This window comes from Telmatherina bonti (assembly GCF_933228915.1).
Source record: "Telmatherina bonti genome assembly, chromosome: 6".
NCBI lineage: Eukaryota > Metazoa > Chordata > Actinopteri > Atheriniformes > Telmatherinidae > Telmatherina > Telmatherina bonti.
This window is the reverse complement of record NC_136624.1, coordinates 5,645,152-5,669,704: the sequence shown is the minus strand read 5'-3', so window position 1 is coordinate 5,669,704 and position 24,553 is coordinate 5,645,152. Positions and strand designations below refer to the sequence as shown.

The 24,553-nt window shown below is 42.5% G+C and overlaps 1 protein-coding gene across 3 annotated transcripts in view; it reads right to left on the bottom strand.

The window, feature by feature from the left end:
* Window positions 1-3,815: 3,815 nt before the first annotated feature.
* phf2 (PHD finger protein 2) overlaps window positions 3,816-24,553 on the bottom strand; it is a 34,552-nt gene continuing 13,814 nt past the window's right edge. Inside the window, exons 10-22 of one of the 3 annotated variants that reach the window (XM_079242452.1) lie at window positions 22,430-22,521; window positions 22,266-22,355; window positions 17,705-18,049; window positions 16,216-16,332; window positions 14,073-14,188; window positions 13,686-13,864; window positions 11,468-11,535; window positions 11,080-11,249; window positions 9,899-10,197; window positions 5,909-6,004; window positions 5,727-5,836; window positions 5,333-5,642; window positions 3,816-4,278 (exon numbers count right to left, since the gene is read on the bottom strand). In XM_079242452.1, coding sequence (XP_079098578.1) covers window positions 4,190-4,278; window positions 5,333-5,642; window positions 5,727-5,836; window positions 5,909-6,004; window positions 9,899-10,197; window positions 11,080-11,249; window positions 11,468-11,535; window positions 13,686-13,864; window positions 14,073-14,188; window positions 16,216-16,332; window positions 17,705-18,049; window positions 22,266-22,355; window positions 22,430-22,521 — 2,081 coding nt within the window. In that variant the 3' untranslated portion in view covers window positions 3,816-4,189. The remainder of the gene's footprint in view (window positions 4,279-5,332; window positions 5,643-5,726; window positions 5,837-5,908; window positions 6,005-9,898; window positions 10,198-11,079; window positions 11,250-11,467; window positions 11,536-13,685; window positions 13,865-14,072; window positions 14,189-16,215; window positions 16,333-17,704; window positions 18,050-22,265; window positions 22,356-22,429; window positions 22,522-24,553) is intronic. The other 2 variants (XM_079242453.1, XM_079242454.1) reach the window with 2 other exon arrangements.

Sequence of the window (24,553 nt, the reverse complement as noted above, 5' to 3'; positions counted from 1 at the left end):
GAGACAGTATTATCTATCTCACACGTATTGAATAAAAAAATGTAATACTTTGATCTTTATTTAATAAAGATGTAATTCTAAAAAAAGAGAATCCGAAAACAAATTTAATATTAAATCTGTCTTATTTCTAACTTAAGACTCAGAAGGAGTTCTGGTCTGTTCATGCGGTGCTGGACTTGGATTCAAAGCAGGACAACATGAAGCAGGAAAAAAACATTTTTAGTTGTCACCACAGAAGCTGTCACATTGCAAGTGGGAGTGGAACACATTACAAAGGAGGTTTTTTTCCACAGTAACTGTATTGCAAAAAGTAAACAAGGCGGACAATCATATCATTCAACAACAATATGTTTGTTCCTCGAGTTTTCTCCATGTCTTAAAAAAGTGAAGCATGACCTCAAACAGAATCGTCTAAATACATAAAAATATAGATTCAGGTCAAAAAGGATTGTAAATATTTACTAATGCTGCAAATAACAGTAAGGGAAGACAGCTACAACAGGTAGGACTCACTGTTGTGGCACAGTGGATGCATTTAATGGTTGGACATACAAAAATAAACAACAAAGCAACGCACGGACTTTACAAATAAAACCTGAAAAGACGTCCTGACGACAGGAGATTGATCTGCATCGATGACTGAAAATGTCCAAAAACGTCAGAAATGGGACAGGATGGAAAGTAACATGTTGGTTTTTTTTTGTCCCAGAGTGTGTTCATGATGTTTGGAGATACCCCCGCCCCCCCAAAAAAAGCAAACAAAAATACACCATATCATAAAAAATAAAAACAAATTAAAGGGTAGTTTCACAACTTGATGAAATATTTAAAAGCAAAACCTTTAGGAATTGTACAAGTATAAAAAGCTACAAACATTAATAAATTACATCACTGACACAGAAACACTTCACAAGGTGCTAATAAAATACCTCCAAACCCTTCAGAATACTACAAGTCCAACAAGAGGCTGGTCATAGAAACTTTGTGTTGTTTTTGTTTTTTGTTTTTTTTTTATACAGTTTTGTCTCTTGTTCAAACAAAATCACAATACAATGAGCTTTGTGTATGTAAGGCCATGTGACAACAAAATGTTGACTTCTATTGTTTTCCAGGCAGCACCTTAAAAACCAACAAGTAACTAAAAAATCTCTGCTATAAAATGAAACAAAGGTTAAAAATCAGGACTATAACATATATTCATATACATATATATACTTTTATTCATAATTAGCAAAACTGGTAAAAATGTAGAATTAAGCCTGAAGGGGAAAGGATAAAAAACGGTAAAAGGCTATTTACAAGCTACATTCTATATACGCAGTAAAAACGCAGATGTGAGTTTGGCTCGTTTGGGTTCTCGGTGCTGCCTGCGAAAGCAAAAGAAGAGCGAAAGAATCCCCACAAAACTGCGCACCTACCATGGATGATGCTTATCATTCCAGGTCAGACATACGGTAATAAGCTCTGTTTTCTGGTGAGCCGGCCCCTTAGATTTTAAACTGTCTGTGATTTAACCATGAATCACCTGTGAACCCCATTTGAACCACTTGTAAAAAAAAAAGTGAAACGTGTGATTCACACATGAATTACCTGCAAACCACTTGTGGACGGCTTGGAAATCACATGTGATCTAAACCTTAAATATTTTCGTGATCTTCCTTTAAACCTTCTTAATCTTCCGTGAACCACCTTTTTAGCCACCTGTGTATCACATTTGTATCACATTTGTATCACCTGTGAACCACCTGTAAATCTCCTGTGGAACAATATGTCAACCACCTGTGAATCACCTGTGAACCACCAGTGAATCACCTGTGAATCACTTGTGAACCACCTGTGAACCACCTGTTCAACACCTGTGAATCACCTGCGAACCACTTGTTAAACACCTTTGAACCATCTGTAAATCACCTGTGAACCACCAGTGAAACACATTTGAGTCACCTGTAAACCACCTTTGAATCACATGTGAACCACCTGTGAATCACCTGTGAACCACCAGTGAAACACATTTGAGTCACCTGTAAACCACCTTTGAATCACATGTGAACCACCTGTGAATCACCTGTGAACCACCTGTGAAACACTTGTTAAACACCTGTGAATCACCTGTGAACCACCTGAGAATCACTTGCGAACCACCTGTGAATCACCCGTGAATCACTTGTGAATCACTTGTTCAACACCTGTGAATCACTTGCAAACCACCTGTGAATCACCTGTGAACCACTTGTTAAACACCTGTGAATCACCTGTGGATATTCTGTGAACCACCAGTGAACCACATTTGAATCACCTGTGAATTACATGTGAACCACCTGTGAACCACTTGTGAACCACCTGTGAAACACCTGTGAACCACCTGTGACTCACCAGTGAATAATCACCTGTGAACCACCTGTGAATCACCTGTGAACCACCTGTGAATCACATGTGAACTACCTGTGAATCACATGTGAACCAACTGTGAATCACCTGTGAACCACCTGTGGAACACCTGTAAACCACCTGTGAATCACATGTGAACCACCTGTGAATCACCTGTAAACCACCTGTGAATCACCTGTGAACCACTTGTGAATCACATGTCAACCACCTGTGAACCACCTCTGGACCACCTGTGAATCACCTGTGAACCATCTATGAACCACCTGTGAATCACATGTGAACCACCTGTGAACCACCTGTGAACCACCTGTGAACCACTTGTGAATCACATTTCAACCACCTCTGGACCACCTGTGAATCACCTGTGAACCACCTGTGAACCACCTGTGAATCACATGTGAACCACCTGTGAATCACCTGTGAACCACCTGTGAACCACCTGTGAACCACTTGTGAATCACATTTCAACCACCTCTGGACCACCTGTGAATCACCTGTGAACCACCTGTGAACCACCTGTGAATCACATGTGAACCACCTGTGAATCACCTGTGAACCACCTGTGAATCACATGTGAACCACCTGTGAATCACCTGTGGACCACCTGTGAATCACATGTGAACCACCTGTGACTCACCTGTGAACCACCTGTGAATCACATGTGAACCACCTGTGAATCACATGTGAACCACCTGTGTACCACCTGTGAATCACATGTGAACCACCTGTGTACCACCTGTGAACCACCTGTGAATCACGTGAACCACCTGTGAACCACATGTGAACCACATGTGAACCACCTGTAAATAACCTGTGAACCACCTGTGAATCACATGTGAACCACCTGTGTACCACCTGTGAACCACCTGTGAATCACATGTGAACCACCTGCGAACCACCTGTGAACCACCTGTGAATCACATGTGAACCACATGTCACATGTGAACCACCTGTGAATCACATGTGAACCACCTGTGTACCACCTGTGAACCACTTGTGAACCACCTGTGAATCACATGTGAACCACCTGTGTACCACCTGTGAATCACATGTGAACCACATGTGAACCACCTGTGAACCACCTGTGTACCACCTGTGAACCACCTGTGAACCACCTGTGAATAACCTGTGTACCACCTGTGAATAACCTGTGAACCACCTGTCAATAACCTGTGAACCACCTGTCAACCTGTAAACCACTTGTACTTTACAGTTTATTTCCTATCTGCTGACTGGAGTAAAATAAATAAATATACTGATAGTACTCTGCAAACATTAAAACAAGAGAAAATGCTTTTTTCCTCAGAAGGATGGATGTTTTCCCATTCTGTCTCACAAACGTAATGATAAGCTTCATCCGTAGATCCCCCCCCCCCCCCACACACACACACACACACACACAACCAGACCGAAGCGTACATGCAACTGAATCCATGCAAAGCGGGGATACTTTCACATGTCTTGGAATGACTTCCATGTACTTCTACTTCATGTTGGAGCGACCCCTGATAAACTGACAGCTGTAGGAAAATGAGACGCGTTTTCTTAAAAAATATTTAGAATAGCTTCTGTACACTTTAATATCTGAAAGTTATAAAGTATAAGTCGAGGCAAAAACCTATCTGAGTGATGTTCTTCTTACAAATAGAGAAATGCATGATTATTTTCTCCTCCTGGTTGTTTCAGTTTTTCTTCCATTGTCTTCTTCCATTTCTTCAGCGTTTCTCAGTGAGTGGGGAGACGAGCCGGGGGTCTGACCCAGCCCTCGTCCATTCTCAGTCCCTCAACCGTCCGCTGCATGCTACAGAAGGAGCTTTCCATTTCGATGGATCTTTAAAATCTTCCCCAGTCTCTGTTTGGCTGTTGCCATGCCTTTCTTTAGTCGCTTCGCTGTGGAATGAACCAGAAATAACAAAAAGAAGAGGATGAGTGACAAGGAAGAGGATAACTTATGCAGTCTTTTCCATCCGTCTGACTTAATAGATGTGATTTCAGTTTGTATGCCGCGTTGGCTCCGTTCAGGTGGTTGGAATTAGTACACACATGTGGAAATGTACACATATATACATTAAAAATAACTTAAAAGCAACTCTGATAATCACATTTAATAAGATTAATAGTTACAGAAAAATCAACATGTTATTTGAGTGAATGAATTTGACATTGCACCATTACCTGGATGACACTGACGCACACGTCATCCTATAAAATCTATCTAAATGAAAGGGATTGTTGCTTTCTGGGGAAAATATTGTTCTGCAAATAAAATAAAATTAATTAAGATTAATTCATTACAAAGGTGTGATCAATTAGATTATTTTCTAATATGATCCCAGCGCTGATACATATATATAATTTTTCTATTCTGACGATGAATCACAAAAAACGGAGAAGTGATTTTCAATCATGAATATTGTTGCAGCCGTAGTTTTTACCAACTGAAGCCGTGGCTGTTTATAATCATCCAGTTCCAGGCATCTTGGTTTGAAGAAAATATAAAAGTTTATTCTTTCGATATTTACAAAAATATTATCAAAATGCTGCTGGATATTAAATCAAACATAGACACGGTAAGAAAACCGTGTGGCTCCACGGTTGGTGGAAAAACTTGTGGTGTCTCAGTAGTACCCACGTGACTGCTCTTAAACTACAGCCTGATTACCCAAAACAAGAAAACAACTCTTTACTTCAATATTTATCAAGTGTAAATATATTTACTTGTTGAACACAAGGATTAAAATAAAACCATCCTTTGTAAAAATAGCAAATGAATTTAAACATATAATAAATGAGTTTGCCTCATACAAATATATTTACTGGATCAGGTGGTCTTAAGGAGCTCCATGAAGCTCCAGCTGTGCTTCGGGTCCCGTAGGTCCTCAGAAAGACTGAGACCAGTTGCCGTGGAAACAGAAAAACTGCGACCCGTTTCTGGGATTCATACCTTTGGCGTCTGCGGCCCCCACACGGTCCCCCTTCGCCACGCCGCTGCTGTTTGATGAGTTGGTGCTGTTGTTGGGGGAAGACATGGACGGCCGCCGCTGACTGACGAAGACCCCCGGCGCCATGGGTTGCGGGCCCCCCGGGGACTTGACGGTCCCGGTGTTGAACTCGTGGTCGGTCAGGCTGCCGTCATGGGAGTCCAGGTTGTGCTCCGGTGAGCTGCTGTCCTGAGAGAGTTTTGCGGGCTCCTCGGTGACCGTGGCCTTCTTTTTGGTGCTTTTCTTCTTCTTCTTGGTTTTTTGCTGCTCCTCCTGTGGACAGGTGGGGGTTCAGGTGGGGGTTCAGGTGAAGCAGACTGCAGCGTTAACCTGGAAAGTTGCAGAAATCCGACGTACCTGATGGGAAAGTTTCGCCGCCGCTGCAGCCAGGCCCGTTTCTATGGAGGCCACACGAGCTCCGTCTCTGGCGGGACGCTCTTGTCGAGGAACTGAAGGTCCGACTCGAGCTGTGGCGACATCCACACCTCAGTTGGAACCAGTTAAAGCAGTAAAAGTGTGTAAAGACGGTGTTTTTTTACCTGTGGGGCTGTATGGAGTGTCGTCACTGCTTTTCCGTTTTTTCGATCTGGATTTGAAAACAGGATTATCCTCCTCTGACTCCAGCGAGGGGTACACTGGAATCAGAACAGATTACTCCCGTCACGCATGGAAGCGTCTCAATGAGAGCATGTAACGCTCAGATTGTTGTGCAATTATTTCTGTTTTCTCAAATGAAGAACAATTCCAGCAGTAGGATGCAGGGCAGCTGTGGAACAGCTGCTGGCGCCCTCTTTGCTGCTCGCGCAACAATCACTCCAATCCACGCTAATATCTGATAACTACCCCAATGGGATAAAAACGGCTGTTTACCGGCGTGGCGGCGACGTCCCAGCCGAACGGATTACAGAGCAACTGAATTCATGCAATGAACAACTGATTGGACACTAACTAGGAGTTGAAAAAGCATGTATGACAACAGCTCAGGACTTGTGCTAATGACTTATTAACAAGCTGGCTGGGTGGAAGCAGCTGCATCTGGAAATCCAGAGCGAAGCCGGAGCAACGCCAGAGAAAGCATCTGAACATCAGCTCCTCATGAGAGGATCCAGGCTGGACGGAGAATTACAGAATGGCTGACGTGCGCCATCAGTTTTTAACAGCACCGGATTTTCCTGTCATACATTTAATACTTTTTATTTTTCTGAGGATTCTCTTTTGTATTTTCACTTTTTTTTTTTAATACTTTTGCGTTTTTACGTCTCTATAAAAAAATCAGAACCAGCTTCTTTCAGCGTTTCGTCACATTCAGATTGCTGATATGTCGCAGATGGTTTTATGTTTATGCATTAATGCTGATTACAAAGACGTTTGTTTCATCACCGTGTGACAAAAACTCCAGAATCTCAAAGCATGTCTTTTGTTGTTTTGTGGTGAAAAGTTTAAAAATGGGTGCCAATGCTATAAGCACTGCGCACACATTACTATCGCTCTGCGTTTTAATCAGGAATCGTGTGCTTTGACTTTATGTGTACAAATGTCTTACATATTTCACATAATTTGCTAAAAAACTGCGACTTTTGTTCTCATAGGAACGAACCCGATTTAGCCTAAGATGATCTAAAAAGAGAAAACCAAGGCCACTTTGTAGACATACAGCTCAGATATACTTTCACCTATAAACATCATTAAATGTTTAAACGGGTCATGAAAGATAAAACTTTTACCATCTCAAAGGACTTTTTCATCTGTTTTTGACACAATCGCAGGTTACGTTTAAAGCCGGGGTAGGTAATGTTGGGGAGATAGCAGGATGTGGAAGTGGCACCCTGTCTTGACTCCTCCCCCTGTCTTGGCCCCTCCTTCCCCTGCATTGACCACTCCCCCTGAACAGGCACCTCCCCCATCCTGGCTCCTCCCCCTCTGGTTCTGCTCCTTGCATGATCCGAGGCTTTTTTATTCGCAGCTTTTTCCACCAACGATTTTCTCTTTCTCGGCTGTTTAGCAGGAGGAGGCAAATAAACCGAGCCGGGTCGGGAAATCCTTCCTGCATTTTCTCAGCCATGTTTGCCTTCCGAGTTTCTTCTTCACTACTTTGTATTTTCATCCTAACTTTAAATGCAGGGTGTGGCTATCAAGTATGTGCTTCTGGAGGGGGAGGAGGGGAGCCGAGAGAAGAAGCTTACGAAATATAAGAAATGAACAACTCCAATTCAGCCTGAATGTTTGGATTGGTCAGTTTTTACAGATTTACAGTAAACTGAGGGGTCTAACTATATTTCTTATTGTTCATGATTACAGAATGTATAGACTACTATCAGGATGAGGAACCACTTCACCCAGAGTAAAAAAAAATGTCTCTGAGCAACATTATCTACTATAGCCATCCATCCATCCATCTTCTGCCGCTTATCCGGGGTCGGGTCGCGGGGGCAGCAGCCTAAGCAGGGAAGCCCAGACTTCCCTCTCCCCAGCCACATTTGCCAACTCTGCGGGGGGGATCCCGAGGCGTTCCCAGGCCAGCCGAGAGATGTAATCCCTCCAGCGTGTCCTGGGTCTTCCCCGGGGTCTCCTCCCAGAGGGACGTGCCTGGAACACCTCACCAGGGAGGCGTCCAGGAGGCATCCTGACCAGATGCCCGAGCCACCTCAACTGGTTCCTCTCGATGCGAAGGAGCAGCGGCTCTACTCTGATCTCCTCCCGGATGACTGAGCTCCTCACCCTATCTCTAAGGGAGAGCCCGGCCACCCTGCGGAGGAAACTCATTTCAGCCGCCTGTATACGAGATCTCGTTCTTTCGGTCACGACCCACAGCTCATGACCATAGGTGAGGGTAGGAACGTAGATCGACTGATATATCGAGAGCTTCGCCTTCTGGCTCAGCTCCTTCTTCACCACGACAGACCGGCGCAGAGCCCGCATTACTGCAGACGCCGCACCGATCCGTCTGTCGATCTCACGCTCCATCCTTCCCTCACTCGTGAACAAGACCCCGAGATATTTAAACTCCTCCACTTGAGGCAGGACCTGACTCCCGACCCGGAGAGGGCAATCCACCCTATTCTGGCTGAGGACCATGGTCTCAGATTTTGAGGTGCTGATTCTCATCCCAGCCGCTTCACACTCGGCCGCGAATTGGTCAAGCGAGAGCTGGAGATCACGACCAGATGAAGCCAACAGGACCACGTCATCCGCAAAAAGCAGGGACCCAATCCTGAGGCCACCAAGTCGGATCCCCTCAACCCCTCGGCTGCGCCTAGAAATTCTGTCCATATAAGTTATGAACAGAATCGGTGATAAAGGGCAGCCTTGGCGGAGTCCAACCCTCACCGGAAACGAATCCGACTTACTACCGGCAATGCGGACCAAGCTCTGACACCTGTCGTACAGGGACCGGACAGCTCGTACAAGGGGGTCCGGTACCCCATACTCCCGGAGTACCCCCCACAGGAGCCCCCGGGGGACACGGTCGAATGCCTTCTCCAGGTCCACAAAGCACATGTAGACTGGTTGGGCAAACTCCCATGCCCCCCCCAGGACCCCAGAGAGGGTATAGAGCTGGTCCACTGTTCCGCGACCAGGATGAAAACCACACTGCTCCTCCTCAATCCGGGATTCGACTATCCGGCGGACCCTCCTCTCCAGGACCCCTGAATAGACCTTACCAGGGAGGCTGAGGAGTGTGATTCCCCTGTAATTGGAACACACCCTCCGGTCCCCCTTCTTAAAAAGGGGGACCACCACCCCAGTCTGCCAATCCAGCGGTATTGCCCCCGATGTCCACGCAATGCTGCAGAGGCGTGTCAGCCAGGACAGCCCCATAGCATCCAGAGCCTTAAGGAACTCCGGGCAGATCTCATCCACCCCCGGGGCCTTGCCGCCAAGGAGCTTTTTGACCATCTCAGCGACTTCAGCCCCAGAGATAGGAGAGTCCACCCCTGAGTCCACCAGCTCTGCTCCCTCATGGGAAGACGTGTTGGTAGGATTGAGGAGGTCTTCGAAGTATTCCCTCCACCGACCCACAACGTCCCGAGTTGACGTCAGCAGCACCCCATCTCCACTGTACACAGTATTGATGGAGTACTGCTTCCCCCCCCTGAGCCGCCGGATGGTGGACCAGAATCTCCTCGAAGCTGTCCGGAAGTCTTTCTCCATGGCCTCGCCGAACTCCTCCCATGCCCGAGTTTTTGCCTCGGCAACGGCCGAAGCCGCATGCCGCTTAGCCCGCCGGTACCCATCAGCTGCCTCCAGAGTCCCACAGGCCTATCTATCTACTACTATCTACTTAAAGCTATCTACTATAGCTTTAAGGAAAAATCCCTCTCCAATCTAGCGCACTCTAAATCTGGCCGAAGAGAATTATTCTCTAAATTCCTCAAATAAATGCGTCTCACGCCTAGAGTTTTGCGACCCGGACCTGGAAGGTGGACCTGATGAGGTGGATCTGATGAGGTGGTTAGGGGCTGAAAGGGCCCTGTAAGTAAATCAGCAATGCATGTCTGTAACAGATGAGGGCTTTCTCTCTTTCTTACCATAATCTGAGTCCTTGAAACAGGCATCCATGTGATCCTGGTCATCGTCGTAATCCAGACTCTCCACGCTGCTGCTTTTCCTGGGTTTCTTCGGAAGACGTTTGGTCGGCCGCTTGCTCCCTCCTCCTCCACCGGCCTTCTTGCCAACCTGCGAGCTGTGTGAGTTGTTCTTCGACTGGTTATTGTTTTTGGACTGGCTGTTGCTCCATGGCTGCTGCAAGCTCTCTGAAGACGACAGGTTGGCCATGGACAGCATGCCCTGAATGGCCTCCTGTGTGCTGGGAGATGCAGGTGGCTGACTGTAAGTACGCCAATAAGAAATAAACAACAACGCAACCATTACACAGCCGTCGACATGCTGGCACAGGTGAAGAGAAAAGAGGCTGACCTGAACACTGAGGAGTGAAGTTAAAATAAAAAAACGAGGCAGTTTGGATGATAAAAAGTAAATAAATAGATGTGTGTTACAAGCCTGAAATGTAGAACTGGATGTAAATGAAAAGGAATGAGACTGATCAGAAAAACCATGCCAATCCGTGGGTATTTTAGGATCTGAGGCTGTGATCACTTTAAGAACCAGCTGGGAAAATGAATGCGAACATCTTATTAGCATCTATTAGCTGTTGAACTGCGACTGATCACCATCATGATCATGCTCACTTCACTCCGTCTTCAAAGCTTTGAGTCTGTTTAAAAAATTAACATATTTTTGCCATGTTTTCTTTCTCTCTTTCATTGCTCATTTGTAGCTTTCAGTGTGGTGGAAATAGACCATCAAGCTCTGAACCAAACAGCGAAAAGCAAATGGAAGAGCCCGGAGCCAGACTGGCTCTTGTAGATCAGCGTAGGAGGAAACAAACACCAACTTTAACACAAACCACTGACAGAGTCTTTGTAAACTGTTGCTTCAGTCACTCGTTGATTCTTCAACTCTGGGAGTTCATTATAAATTTCGGCTTTTTCATTTAATTATGTAGTCACAGAGGGGACGTTTGTTTGTCGGTGACTCGCCCCATTAAAGAGACTCAAAATTCATTTACTGAGAGGAAAAGAGGTCTCTCGGGGCCATTAAGAGATTAATGTTGTGCATGTTCTGCAGCCCGGGCGTCTTTAGAGGCCAAAGCCTCATTGGTGTTGAAGGAAAAGGAGAGTAGAGGCGGAAAATAATCAGGTCAATTTACCTGTTGGTGCTGTAGTCGATCCCCCCCACTTGCTTGCTGGCCTGCAGCAGGTCCAGAATCCCTGCAGCACTTCCACTCTTCTTCTTCACCTTAGAGTTGCGACTTTTCACTTCAGGCTTGACTTCTGTGTCTATGTGCAGAGTCTCTTCATCCGAGGAGTCCACGCTCTGCTTTGGGAGGGCATGATAGAAAAGATGAGACAGAGACGGGGGACGAAAAAATAGAGTTTATTTTGCTGTACAGCTGTTTCTTTGTTGTTTTAATATCCTGGCTACTTCATTAACGACAAGCTATGGTCAACCAACTCCGGAAGAAAATGTCTGAGTGCTTAATTTTCCAAAATTAATCTTTAAGTTATTACTCCTTTGTGATATTGTGCCATACGTACCTTTGTCACCAAGGGTTGGAACTTTGGTTTTTTGGCTGGCTGAAGTGGTTCTCTGATGTCTGATAAAACTACAGGAAAAAAATGAACTGTTTAACAACAACACAAGTTCTCTGAATCACTACAAATTTATATCTAACAAGCTTGTGTAGTGACACTGTTGTAGCTAATGCCACCCATCATATGTATGTTAGCATAAATATAGTTTGTTTGTTTTTTTATTTAAAATATACTTGAGCATTTGTGTCAACTGCTGACTGCTGTTTCTTCATGATATCATTCACAACTAGCACCAGCTAGTAAAGGTATGGCTAGCACAAGACTAAAACTATGCTATGGTTAGCTCCTTTGGCTATTTAAAAAAAAAAAAAAAAAAAAAAAAACGTTATTTACACATTGACAGGAAGGGAAAGTAGTTGTTTTTCTAATTCGGGGAAAAGCAGATTTATTTAATTTGGACAAACATACATCTGTTAACTAGCAATGGCTAGTAAAGTTGCTATGGCTAGCACAAGACTAAAATACAATGCTAAAGCTAGCTACTTTGGCTATTTTGAAAAGAAAAAATCTTTATTTACACATTGACAGGAAGGGAAAGTAGTCGTTTTTTCTTATTCAGAGAAAAGCATATTTATTTGAACTGGAAAAACAAACATCTATTAGTTAATAAAGTTGTTCTAGCTAGCACAAGACTAAAAAAAATATGCTACAGCTAGCTAGTTTGTTGTTTTTTTTTAAATCTTTTTATTTATACATTGACAGCAAGGGAAAGTAGTCGTTTTTCCAATTCAGAAAGAAGCATATTTATTTAAATTGGACAAACACATATCTATTAGCTAGTAAAGCTGTTATAGCTAGCACAAGACAACGAAACTAAGCTAAAATGAGCTATTTTCCTTTATAGATGTATTTGTTTATACATTGCTAACAATGCAGAGTTGCTGTTATTTTAACTCAGAGAAACTCATATTCATTTGAATTTGGTGAACAAACTAATTTGAACTAATGTCTAGTAAAGCCTAATACATATATATATCAGCGTACTCCGTTAAAAGAAACAACTTTTTTATTGTTCCCGAGGCCACAAGAACAAAATTATGTCATTACAATTAGGACTGAGTACATCTTGTGGCTTGTTGTCAATGCACAGCCGTACAGAACTTTTTTCTCAGGGGGCTCAGAGAAGTATTGTATCATTGGTCGGACGTTTGAGGTGGGCACAGTTAACATGGAAAAGCATGAGCATAAGTTGATGCTTCCATTCTTTTTTGAGTATGAGAAAGTGTGAAAGTGTAAATATAGGTGGCATTTAAAGGCATGGATTCTGTTGTGTGCCACGGTCAACGTTTCATTTTAGATATTAAATAAAATGGTAAATTGTTCATTGCTTACAGTTTTTCACAAAATAAAAGTGGCATTTGTCAATTTTTGACAAACTACAAGCGCAAATAGCAGGTGTTTCCACTGACTGGTGTTCAGCACATAAGCGGCAGCGCTTGTGAAATCTTATCAGGAGGACAGGATTTTACGACAATTGCTAGGTAGCCATGTCGCGATATTTTGGAGTTTTCCACTTGCTGCACAGGATTGGCCTTCATTAAAATGTTTGAAAACCCACCTCATTAGAGCATAAACACTTTTTTAGCAATATCTGAAAAGGTTTTAGAAATGCAGGTGTTTCATTACCATTTTTTATAGTAATATTTAGGTTTTGTGCAATTCTTGTGGTAATGGAAACGTGTCTATAAGCATTGTCCTCCACAGTAATCCCCTTCCTATTGAAGATGAGTATGGAGTGAAAAAAACAAATTTCTTCTTGTTCTTGCTGGATGGAACAAGCTTTAAGCTGCTATGGTAAACACAAGACAAAGAAACTAAGCTAAAGCTAGCTACTTTGCCTATTTTTGTCATTTTGAAATGCATTTATTTACTAATTCATCCTTAAAATCTACCTTGTTATCCTTTTCCTTTTTATAAAGTTGATTTTTTTTTTGCCAAATAACTGTTTTCTTAACGGAAAGACATACCTATTTTATTTTATGTATTTCAGAGGACCTGAGGTTTTTAATACATTAAATGATTTCAAATGATTTTATATTACTATCAATACTGAAATAAAAACTATGGTAAAATAGGAATATAAAACAGCCCCAAAGGTGATTAAAAATGATTAACTTATTTTTTCTACCAAGTAAAACTGAGTAAGTATAAAAATACTCACAGGAAAAGTCTTTCTTAACCGTGTTCTTTTTCCGCCTTATGGGGAATTCATCAATCTTCAGCTCCCCTTCATCTGAGACGTACTCGTACTCGTCTCTCACTGGCTTGCTTTTGTCCTCTTTAAGGTTTTGTAATGATCCAAAAACACTTGAGTTGGTCTGAGGTTTCAGCATCTTGGAGCTGAAAAGGAAACCGCAGGACAATAAGAGAGGGATCAGCCAGCCATTCACAGCAAGAAGTCCTTGAATTAGCTTTAATGGATATTGTGATGATTGCCACATAGCTCTGTAATCACCGTAATCACCACATTAGAGGGCTAATATGCTCTTTTCGTAACAGAACGACGGTGAGACATTCATCCAGCAATCGCAGAACTTTGCGTACATACCTGTGCATTTTCATGTGGGACATAGTGAAGCTGAATCTGTCTTTATTGCCTGACAGTGGTGTTCTGTCCAGTTTGCACTCCTCTTCCATTTTCAGCAGGGAATCTGGCTTACTATTCTAGAATATACCAAAAAAGACCAGCAGTAAGTCCATAAGCAGAGAAATCCCTCACATTTCAGCTGGTCAGATACACAGATCTGTTTTTAAATGTCATTCATTATTTAAAAATGGACAAAAATGTGACATTACTAAATAAATGGATTAAAAGCAGTTGGTTTCATAACTTTGGAAGTTCACATGCAGCTGTCAATGCGTATGAGCGGCTTACTTTGCCACCTCCAAGTAAAAACTATAACTATCTTTGACCAACTAGGTTACATCTTAATCTGTTTAGACAAGCCTATTATTAGTGAAAGCTACTGGATTAAATATGTGCACATTTTGACTGTAAGGGTATGTGTAACCATCACAGGTCCAATGCCTTATTAAAGGTTCTGCTTTAAACTCTAACAGATGGATTCTTAACATACATCTTCAGCCTGACTGCACAGTCAATACCATACTCACAAAGTACAATAAAAGCAGAGATAAATAACATCTAGCTTGATGTTGCTGTGAGGAAATAATATTTTGGGAATGCACGTTTTGCAGACTGGTGAACTATCTTAACCTTTTAATGCTGTAAGTTTCCCGAGACCTTTTGCATCATTTTATGGTAAAAACTTTGCTCAAAGCCCTGTTGAACACAGTCTGACATCTGTCTTCTGCCCCTAGTGGACATCTGTTGCTCTACAATCATTTTGACACATCACTATATGGTAAATATACTAAAATCTTTTATGTTTTTTTTTCAAACATTTTCTTAAAGCAGATTTACTCATTCTGGACCAACAAAAGCTGCAAACCAGCAGGTTTTCAATGTATTCATGCTTCAACACACCTGAACCAAATTAAATGGATCTATCAACTAATCAAGTTCTGCGAAATGATTTATTAATTAGAGTCCGGCGTGTTGGAGCAGGGAAACATGGATTTCTTGTCGGACCAGAATGAGTAACCCTGTGTTAAACGGTCAAATAAACACTTAAGATAAAAAAAAAATATATATACAATTTTCTCCCCATTTTTTTCAGGTTGGGCTTTAAAATATGAACTTCTTCTTTCTTTGATAACCAGTTATGTTTCATTTTAGCCTTCTTTTGTCCCCGTTGCAGACTTTTACTGACATGTTGCTGCCATTAATATTTACCATGAACTGGTAAAATGTCTGACTTCATTAGGTAGTTTTTATATTTTATTGGAAAAACATGCTGGTTTTGCAAAAGACTGCTTTTTTCCATTCTAAACAAAGTTTTTTCTAATTTATAAGATATTCTGAGGTGATTTTTAGCTAAAGGAGACGCACAACAATGAATGTAAATTGCTCTCTCCTGAAGCCGCGACGAGCCTCTGTAATTAACTGACATCCAAGAATATACATTTTCAAGTACTCCCTCAACAATTTTGTTTCTTAAATTAAAGACACATGATAACACGATGAAACGTGAAACTGAAATTGTGTCTCGTGCCTTTCTTTTCTTTTAAATCAACACTAGAATGAGCTTAATAGCCCACACAGAAACACAGAGGGGCTGCGAGTCTTTACATAAATACAACGTGATCACAGGAGGAAAATCTGGTCTCTGGTGACCTTGGTGGACAACTAACGGGTTTCTTCTCCATCTGTAAATGTTTGGCCTGATGTGAAGGAGCAGTTGGACGGAGATCCTGCAAAACATTCCTCAGCAGTTTGGCATTATATTTTCCACCAAACTAAAGCTGTCTAATGTCTTCCGTTTAGCAAAATTACACTTTTGTTCCAAAAAGCTTCCTCCTGTTATTCAGCAATAACCATGTAACGAACTTTTCTACATGAGGGCATATGTAATTACTTAGATCCAACACAGTGGCCAACGTGGCTTAATTCCATTAGTTAAACTGGGAGGGTGGATGATGAGCTGCAGGCCTCAAATTTAAGGTTTGATGACTGCTTTGAAGTGGAGTGTGCAAATCACTGCTTGATGGTTCTGCTTTGTTTTTTCTTTAATTGCTCCGCTTGTAACCTTCTGAACCTTTTTTCCATCTTGAACAGAATAAAACCTTACCTTGTACTTCCATTTAGCTTCAGTCTTGTTTTTATTCTGTTCTCTGATTTCAAACTTCTCCACGTTGTTCTGCTTTGACATTTCCTTCTCTGACATGCTCAAGATGTTCTTAACAGCCTGGAAAATTTAGATATTACAGAACAGACACAATTATTACAGAAAACCACCAAGTCTAACTGCTTAGCAAAGACATGGGAGCTGCAGGAGCAGAGCTGTGAGCAGATGTATAATCTGTAAAACCGCAACGTGTGGTGACGCTTCAACTAAAGAAGAGTTCTGAAATATTATCACAGCACTCTTGTCTTGTCCATCTGATTAATTGCAAAGAGGTCAATCTGTCATTCAGGGGCAACAAGCAAGACGGCACAGGAGAAGGAAAGTGGGAAAGGTGAGGCCATTCAGGCTTGCAGGAAAAAAACCAGAAGTGACCCAGCAGAGCCAAAATAATGCTGATGCTCGTCATTGAAAGGAAAGAAAATCACATTATTTATCATCAACTTCCTAAAAATCAGCTTATAAAGGATGCCTGCCGTTTAGCCTTGCAAGCATTTATCCATACATCTGTGTTTTTATAGATTTTATGTATATAAGAAGTCAATTTTAAATGTCTTTACAACTGATGATATTGTACTGCAATAAAATCTCCAGAATGGACAATAAAGTCTCATCCGTCTTACTTTAAAGCAGCGTTTGTACACTGAAGAAGACGTTTTGTTTCTGTTTTAACTCTGGTTGCCCACAGCTCAACATCAACTGTAGTGTTATCTTTAATCACACAGATGTTTGAATCAAACCAGATCAGATCTAAATGACTTTCTCTAATGCAACGGTGAACTTAAACCCCACAGCAGCACATCTGAGAGTAAAATGTGGATAAAAAAAATATAATCTTTCAAATATCTACAAAATCACCCAAAAATCTTTAAATATGTTGAGCCAATGAAAAGCACTGAAACATTCTGAGCCAATGAAACACTTTGAGCTTCGTACATTTGAATTAGAACATTTTGAGCTTGGGATGTTTCCCATGAAACGTCTGAAATACCGATATTACATGTTTTGGTCGTTTTAATTACGGACATTTGAAACTTGGAACATTTAAAGTGCAGACTTTTGAAGCTTTGGATGGTTGAGGCTTCGAACATTAGAAGTTCAACATTCGAAGCTTTAGATGATTTAAGTTTAGGCGTCTGAAACTTGGGACATCATCAGTTTTGTGACCATGGTGTACATTTGACGCCTGGGTTTCATTATCATCGCTTATATCCTAACGCCCACTTGCTTTTTGCATTGCTGTCATACTTTTGGGTCTAGCTGTCTTTTATTCTTGAGTCTGTATGATTTTAGGCTGATTGAATTTAGCTTTAGGTTCCTGTGTTTGCTTCTGTTTGCCATTAAATTAGCAAGATTTCAAAGGGAGGAGACACATAATGCTGGTTTCAAAGAGTAATCAGTAAATGAATGAACAATTGTGTCCAGATCTGCTCACCTTTGCCTTTTTTGGCTGGTCCATTTTGCTCAAGATGTCTTTTGCATGAGACTCAAGAGCTGCAAAGCTAGAAGGTTTAGGAGGAGGAGAAATCTCTTTTGTCTTCTTCGCTCTCTTCTTTCCTCCTTCTTTGACCTTGGGGACCTTTGGAGGCTTGGGGACCTTAGGCATCTTTGGGGGTTTGGGAGGTTTGGGGGGTTTGGAGGCTTTCTTCCTGGACTTTTCTCTGCTGGGTGAAGGGATGCGGGCTGGGGAAATGGGCTCATCTGTTTCAGAGTGGGTGGATGGTGGTTCCTCTACAGGTACCTTGATGCTTGGCTCACTCTTAATAGCTTTTGTTGCATTCTGGAAGGTAAAACACAGAATCAAGCATTTTTAGGTTTGGTGGGAGTTTAAAAAACAGGCCTTGATATTTGTCTCATGCAAGATCTTAACTTCTGTACTTGACAAAGAATTCCCTTTTGACACACACCAAACTGTGGTTGAATGTTATCTGAAGTTAAACGTATGTCGTGTGTGTACAGTGTGTGTACAGTGTTGTAGGTTGGCGGCAAGGGAAATGTAGATGCCTCGTTGTCACTCGGACCACGAAACACATTAAATTATGGGAAAAATGTCAGTAAATCTTATATTTCAGGTCCACGTGTTGTAAAGGCATGAATATTCTAAGGTTAGGGAAAAACACATTATTGACGTCCAGGAAGAGACATTCCAGTAGTTGATGGTGATCCCCTCCAGTACAAGACCTCCAGAAGTGCCTTTGAGCATCGCACTGAAGCTAAAACACAATGCAATGGATTGTCTGTATTTTTTTTATACAATATGATCAGCCTTCAGAGCTGTGTCCACATACCCAATAATTCTGGAAAGTTACACCAAGAACACTTTGGCACCTCAGTGAGAAAAATCTCTGCTTACATGGATAAAGTTTTCTCCTGGCCTGTTATTAGATCTGAAGATGTAAAAGCCTTGCAAGCATACAGCTTACGTCCCACAACGCTGCATGTCTTCTCCAAGGAAATTAAAGCTACTTCAGTCCAGAAGGAACCTGAGACAATAAGTGCAATTTCTGTCCAATCCAGTGGTTTAACTGGGGCTGGCAAGCTTGACTGAACTCTGCTCATTTTGCCAGTTTGAGTCAAGTTCAACAAGAACTGAGGAACAATGATAATTTATCCCTTCTAACACCCTGATAACTCACTGGAAGAGGAGACAGCATGGTGTCCTGACAATGGGTCAGGAGAAGGTGGTGCCTCGAGAACCTGGAGATTAGCCCACCTGCAGCAGAGTAGCAGGCCTGCACAAACATGTACATGGTAATATCCCTCATGAAGACGATCTGCCAAGATGGTCACATTTTACACACCTGGGACCACAGATCAGTTCTGGAACTGATTTGACTGGAAGCATGGCATGTTATAAGGAGTGTAGATGGTGGTCCATATGGGGTTAAAACAATCCTTGGATGGCCAGTAAATGGACCAATAAGAGCTGATAGTGGTGGAGGCACAGTAAATACATTGTTGAGTGACACCATTAATAGGAAATCTGTGTTGAGGCCTTAAAGAGACTCAATAAAGCAAAGTCTCCCTCCATGGACACGCTATACACCCAATGTGAGTGTGAGTTTGCAAGAAAGATAAAGCAAACACACAGTGTCATCAAAGAAATACACCACGCAGCACACACACTCCTCAGGCACAAACATTCTGCATACAATCCCAGACAGCATTATCACTCACAAAACCTGGCTTCATAAGTTTCTTCCCTGCCAAAAGTGAGACTGATGGTTCAATCTGCAGACAACCACAGCCAGCAGCACTGAAGACGCCAAATAACAAGACAGAGGCAGAACAGCGTGCTTTGATGTTACAAAGAAAATTTACAGAAGACCATCGGTCCCATTACGATTACATGAATTTCATGAATGATAACATCTCCAAGGGCTAAACCAACAGTTTAACTCAAGGATCCTGCATTCTGTGATGAGAGGGTTTGGTGTACATCAGAACATGGAGTCTACCACCCTCAGAGAATAAGATCAGAGTTGTGTTCAACAGTGGTGCTGCATTTAGAGGAGTTCCTCTGAATGCTCAACTCTTAGATGGTCCTAACCTCACCGGTTTGATGGCTGAAGTCATCATTAGGTTCAGAAAGAAGCCCACTGTCATCACGGCGGATATCGAAGCTATGTTTCTCTAGGTCAGTACCACTATCTGACTCTGTTTGGTTGAGGTTTCTCTGGTGGCCAAGTGGTGACCAAAAGCAAGATCTGGTAAAGTACAACATGGTTGTTCATTTGTTTGGTGCCATGTTGTCTTCAAACTCCAAGCAGCAGCGGTTCAGCCTGGATGTGACTGACACCGCACTTCCAAGTTTTATGTGGACGACTGGTTGGTCTCAGTGAGACATGAAGGAGCTGTTGTGGTTTATGGACTCTGTGCTCTTTGCAACAAAGGAGGAACTCTTGAAATGTATTAGCAATGTCTGTGCTGCTTTACCACAACATGAAAGTTACACAGAGATGATATGGAGAGTGAGGATTTTCCAGTGGAGCATTGGTTGCATTTGGGTGTGCAGTGGCGTATTCAGTCACATCTGATCAAATTTAACTTAAAGCCTAAAGACAGACCTTTGACAAGGGGGGAGGTTTTTTTTTGGCAGCAGCTGTACCTGTTGCTAAAGGAATCTTTTAGAGCAAAAGGCAAGATGGATGGGATGTTCCTTTGACAGTAAAATTTGGTTGCACTTTGCATTCGTACTGGGGAAATCATGTGCTGTTACACCCAAATTCTCCCCCACACCTCACATTGAACTGACAGCAGTTGTTGCAAGTCGAAGGGATAAACTCTGGAAGAAAGAGTTCAGGATGGAACCGCAACAGTGTTTTTTTGGACTGATAAAATACTTCTGTCTTGAATCCTATCAAGAATGAAGCATCAAGGCTGAAGACTTTTAAGGCAAATCGAGTCAGAGAGACTCACCATGTCCACATCACGCCAGTGGAGGTATGCTGACACCCACAGTAACCCAGTGGACGGTGCATCCAGGAGCTGAAAAGCAGTGGCCGTTGAATCTGGATGGCTTCAGTAAGCTGAGCTACGCCAAAGATTCTGGTTTCCATGTGATAGCATTGCTATTAGGAAGACCTTATTCAAATGTCCTCCTTGTCCCAGGCTGCATCAAGATGCCAGGATGTGAAAGGATGGCAGCTCTTCCATTGGAGAGTGTTAGTCCTGATGAATTGTTTTGGTCCGTTGGAGGTTAAGTGTGGCCGCTATAAAGTTGTTTGTATCTGCCCAACACGCCAGGAACACCCACACAACCTTTCTTCAAAAGGCTCCCAACCATCTCTATAGTTGTTGTCCTCATCATTGTCTTTATCTTCCTTGTTCTCTTCTTCTTCTCTGGTCTTTTCCTTTGACTGGTCACATGTCAGCTATCCTGATCAACACTGACCCCGTGGTTTCCAGTTGTACTGGTCCATTTGCTACGTCAAGCGACAGATCGACAAGGCCCCTGAAAACGGACCAATAAAATGCATAAAGGACGCAGGAGACAGACGAAAATGTCCGTCTGTCTGCGTATTGCTCTTCTGCATCCAGCATGAATGGGCCTTTAGACTAGTTGTCTACTGAAGTGCTCCCTCTCCAGGAAGGAGTCGTAAACATCCGAGTGCGCTTCTGTGACGTGGATGTTGAAGACTTTATATTGACTTTAAAGGTTAGACTTTTTTACTTGACTAATCCCTTGGACTGGGTACTGAACTCGTGAGTAGTTGGTGGGAGTTTGTTTATTATAATATATTCTGCTAGATTTGTCTCCTAAATGCTGGTGATTGGGGATTTATTGTGTTTGTTGATTTGGGGCTGGAATGTAGCACAATGGAAGAGGAAGTTGGATGGGTTTGGTGGTGGTATCACTTAGTACATTGCAAAAACTGAAATCTAAGTAAGATTAAAAATCTTAAACTGAGTACACATATGCTCATAAGGTAAGATAATTCTTTGTTTTTATGCCAGAGAATTCCTCTTGTTTTAAGAGTATTTTTTCTTGTTTTGGGAAGTCTTGACAAGCCAAATTTTCTTGTTCTGTTGGCAGATAGTTTATCTTGTTTTAAGCAACATTTACCTAATACTTTTGTATATTTTTTTTTAATAGTTTTTTCGGTATAGTGATTAGTCTGTCTCAGTTGGAATACCTCTCTATCCACTGACTGGATTGAATGGATGTTGGACCTGAGGATGGAAGGAATAAACGTATCTCTGCGGACACGAAACATGCTTATGTGAGATGAGTCGGTCTTTTTGGTCTCCAGTTGTCCTTACATAAGTTACCATTTAGCCACAAAAGCTGAATACGACCTCCAATCATAAACCATTATTGTAAATTTGAATTTTATATGAATTTGTTTGTACTTTTGTTTGTATGGTGACAAGATTGTTCTCCTAAAAGAGACAATTTGATTTCAAAGATCTGCCTGATGAAACAAAGGTAAATAAATAAATATAATATATGGATCTATGGCAACTTCAACAAATCATAGCAGAATGTAGATTACCTCTGATAATCTGATCTCTTTGGCAAGATCCTTAATAAGTTGAGATGGTTTCATGTTCTCTGGAAGTTCATCTTCGTGTTCCAGAAGAGCCTATAACAAGTCAAACAAATCTTGTAATAATACAGAAAGGCAACCACATTCTGCAAATGGGACTGAATCCATACCTGCTTTTTAGTCCAAGCTCTGAAGGCTCCATTGATAATTTTGGCACCATGTATCAAGTACGGAGCTGGTTGCTTATTTGCTTTGTGTAAACCTACAGAGGGACAAATGAAAATGTTATGATTAAATGAATCAAGACCTTAAAACTTGGACAGCTCAGGGCCATTAGAGTTTAAAAACAAAGAGGACAAAGTGCAGAACAGCAGCTGAATCAGCTGTTAGCGAAAACTAGAACAGATGAGCTTCAGGGTGTCATTATAGGTAGGAACTGCTTTGGTCCGAACCAGGACACCAGACCAGAGTTTGATTCCCTGGTCTGAACCAGGACACCAGACCAGAGTTTGATTCCCTAGTCCGAACCAGGAGACCAAACCAGAGTTTGATTCCCTAGTCCGAACCAGGAGACCAGACCAGAGTTTGATTCCCTGGTCTGAACCAGGACACCAGACCAGAGTTTGATTCCCTAGTCCGAACCAGGAGACCAGACCAGAGTTTGATTCCCTAGTCCGAACCAGGAGACCAGACCAGAGTTTGATTCTCTGGTCCGAACCAGGAGACCAGACCAGAGTTTGATTCCCTAGTCCGAACCAGGACACCAGACCAGAGTTTGATTCCCTGATCTGAACCAGGACACCAGACCAGAGTTTGATTCTCTGGTCTGAACCAGGAGACCAGACCAGAGTTTGATTCTCTGGTCTGAACCAGGACACCAGACCAGAGTTTGATTCCCTAGTCCGAACCAGGACACCAGACCAGAGTTTGATTCCCTGGTCTGAACCAGGAGACCAGACCAGAGTTTGATTCCCTAGTCCGAACCAGGACACCAGACCAGAGTTTGATTCCCTGATCTGAACCAGGACACCAGACCAGAGTTTGATTCTCTGGACTGAACCAGGAGACCAGACCAGAGTTTGATTCTCTGGTCTGAACCAGGAGACCAGACCAGAGTTTGATTCCCTAGTCCGAACCAGGACACCAGACCAGAGTTTGATTCCCTGGTCTGAACCAGGAGACCAGACCAGAGTTTGATTCTCTGGTCCGAACCAGGAGACCAGACCAGAGTTTGATTCCCTAGTCCGAACCAGGACACCAGACCAGAGTTTGATTCCCTGATCTGAACCAGGAGACCAGACCAGAGTTTGATTCCCTAGTCCGAACCAGGACACCAGACCAGAGTTTGATTCTCTGGACTGAACCAGGACACCAGACCAGAGTTTGATTCCCTAGTCCGAACCAGGACACCAGACCAGAGTTTGATTCCCTGATCTGAACCAGGACACCAGACCAGAGTTTGATTCCCTAGTCCGAACCAGGACACCAGACCAGAGTTTGATTCTCTGGACTGAACCAGGAGACCAGACCAGAGTTTGATTCTCTGGTCTGAACCAGGAGACCAGACCAGAGTTTGATTCCCGAAGCGTAAATGAATGTTCATACTGCTTCAAACGAACCAGACTATGTAGAAGTAGACCAGGTTCAGGATTAGTTTAAAGTGGACTCACTGGACCAGCGTGAATTGTCTCTAAATCTCACTGAACTAAATCCAATCAGAGGACTGAAAGAAACAACTTGGCTTCCTATTGCTGACTCCATCTGACGAACTGCTAACAACAATATTCTCAACATTCATATATGTACAAAGTAAAGTTTAGAAACTTTAAAAGAAACCTAAGTAATTCCTGTATTTAGCACGGCCTGCGTTTCAGAGTGGGCAGCACGACGCTAAAATATCGGATGGTTTTTCCTCTGTAACGTTATGGTATTTATTAGACATTCATTCATAAACTTCTGACAGTCCAGAAAACATTGGAACAGTAAAAATGCAAACATGTCTTCACCCATAAAACCCTGCTGTCGCATCACTGCACAGTGTTCAACAGTATCACTAAGATTTCTGTCATGTTTAAAGACATTTGCCACATGAAAGGCTCCCCCACCAGCTGTGGGCTGATTGGTGCATCTATCTGGATCTGCTCCTGCATAAAGAAGACAAATGGAAATGCCCTCAAAGATTTGAAAAACTGCCTTTTTGCAGTTGTTTTCTGACACATTTCTAAAGATCCTGCAAGCAGACATAAACTAAACAAGACTGGGGGAGGTGTGCCAGATGCCAGGTTTGATAAACA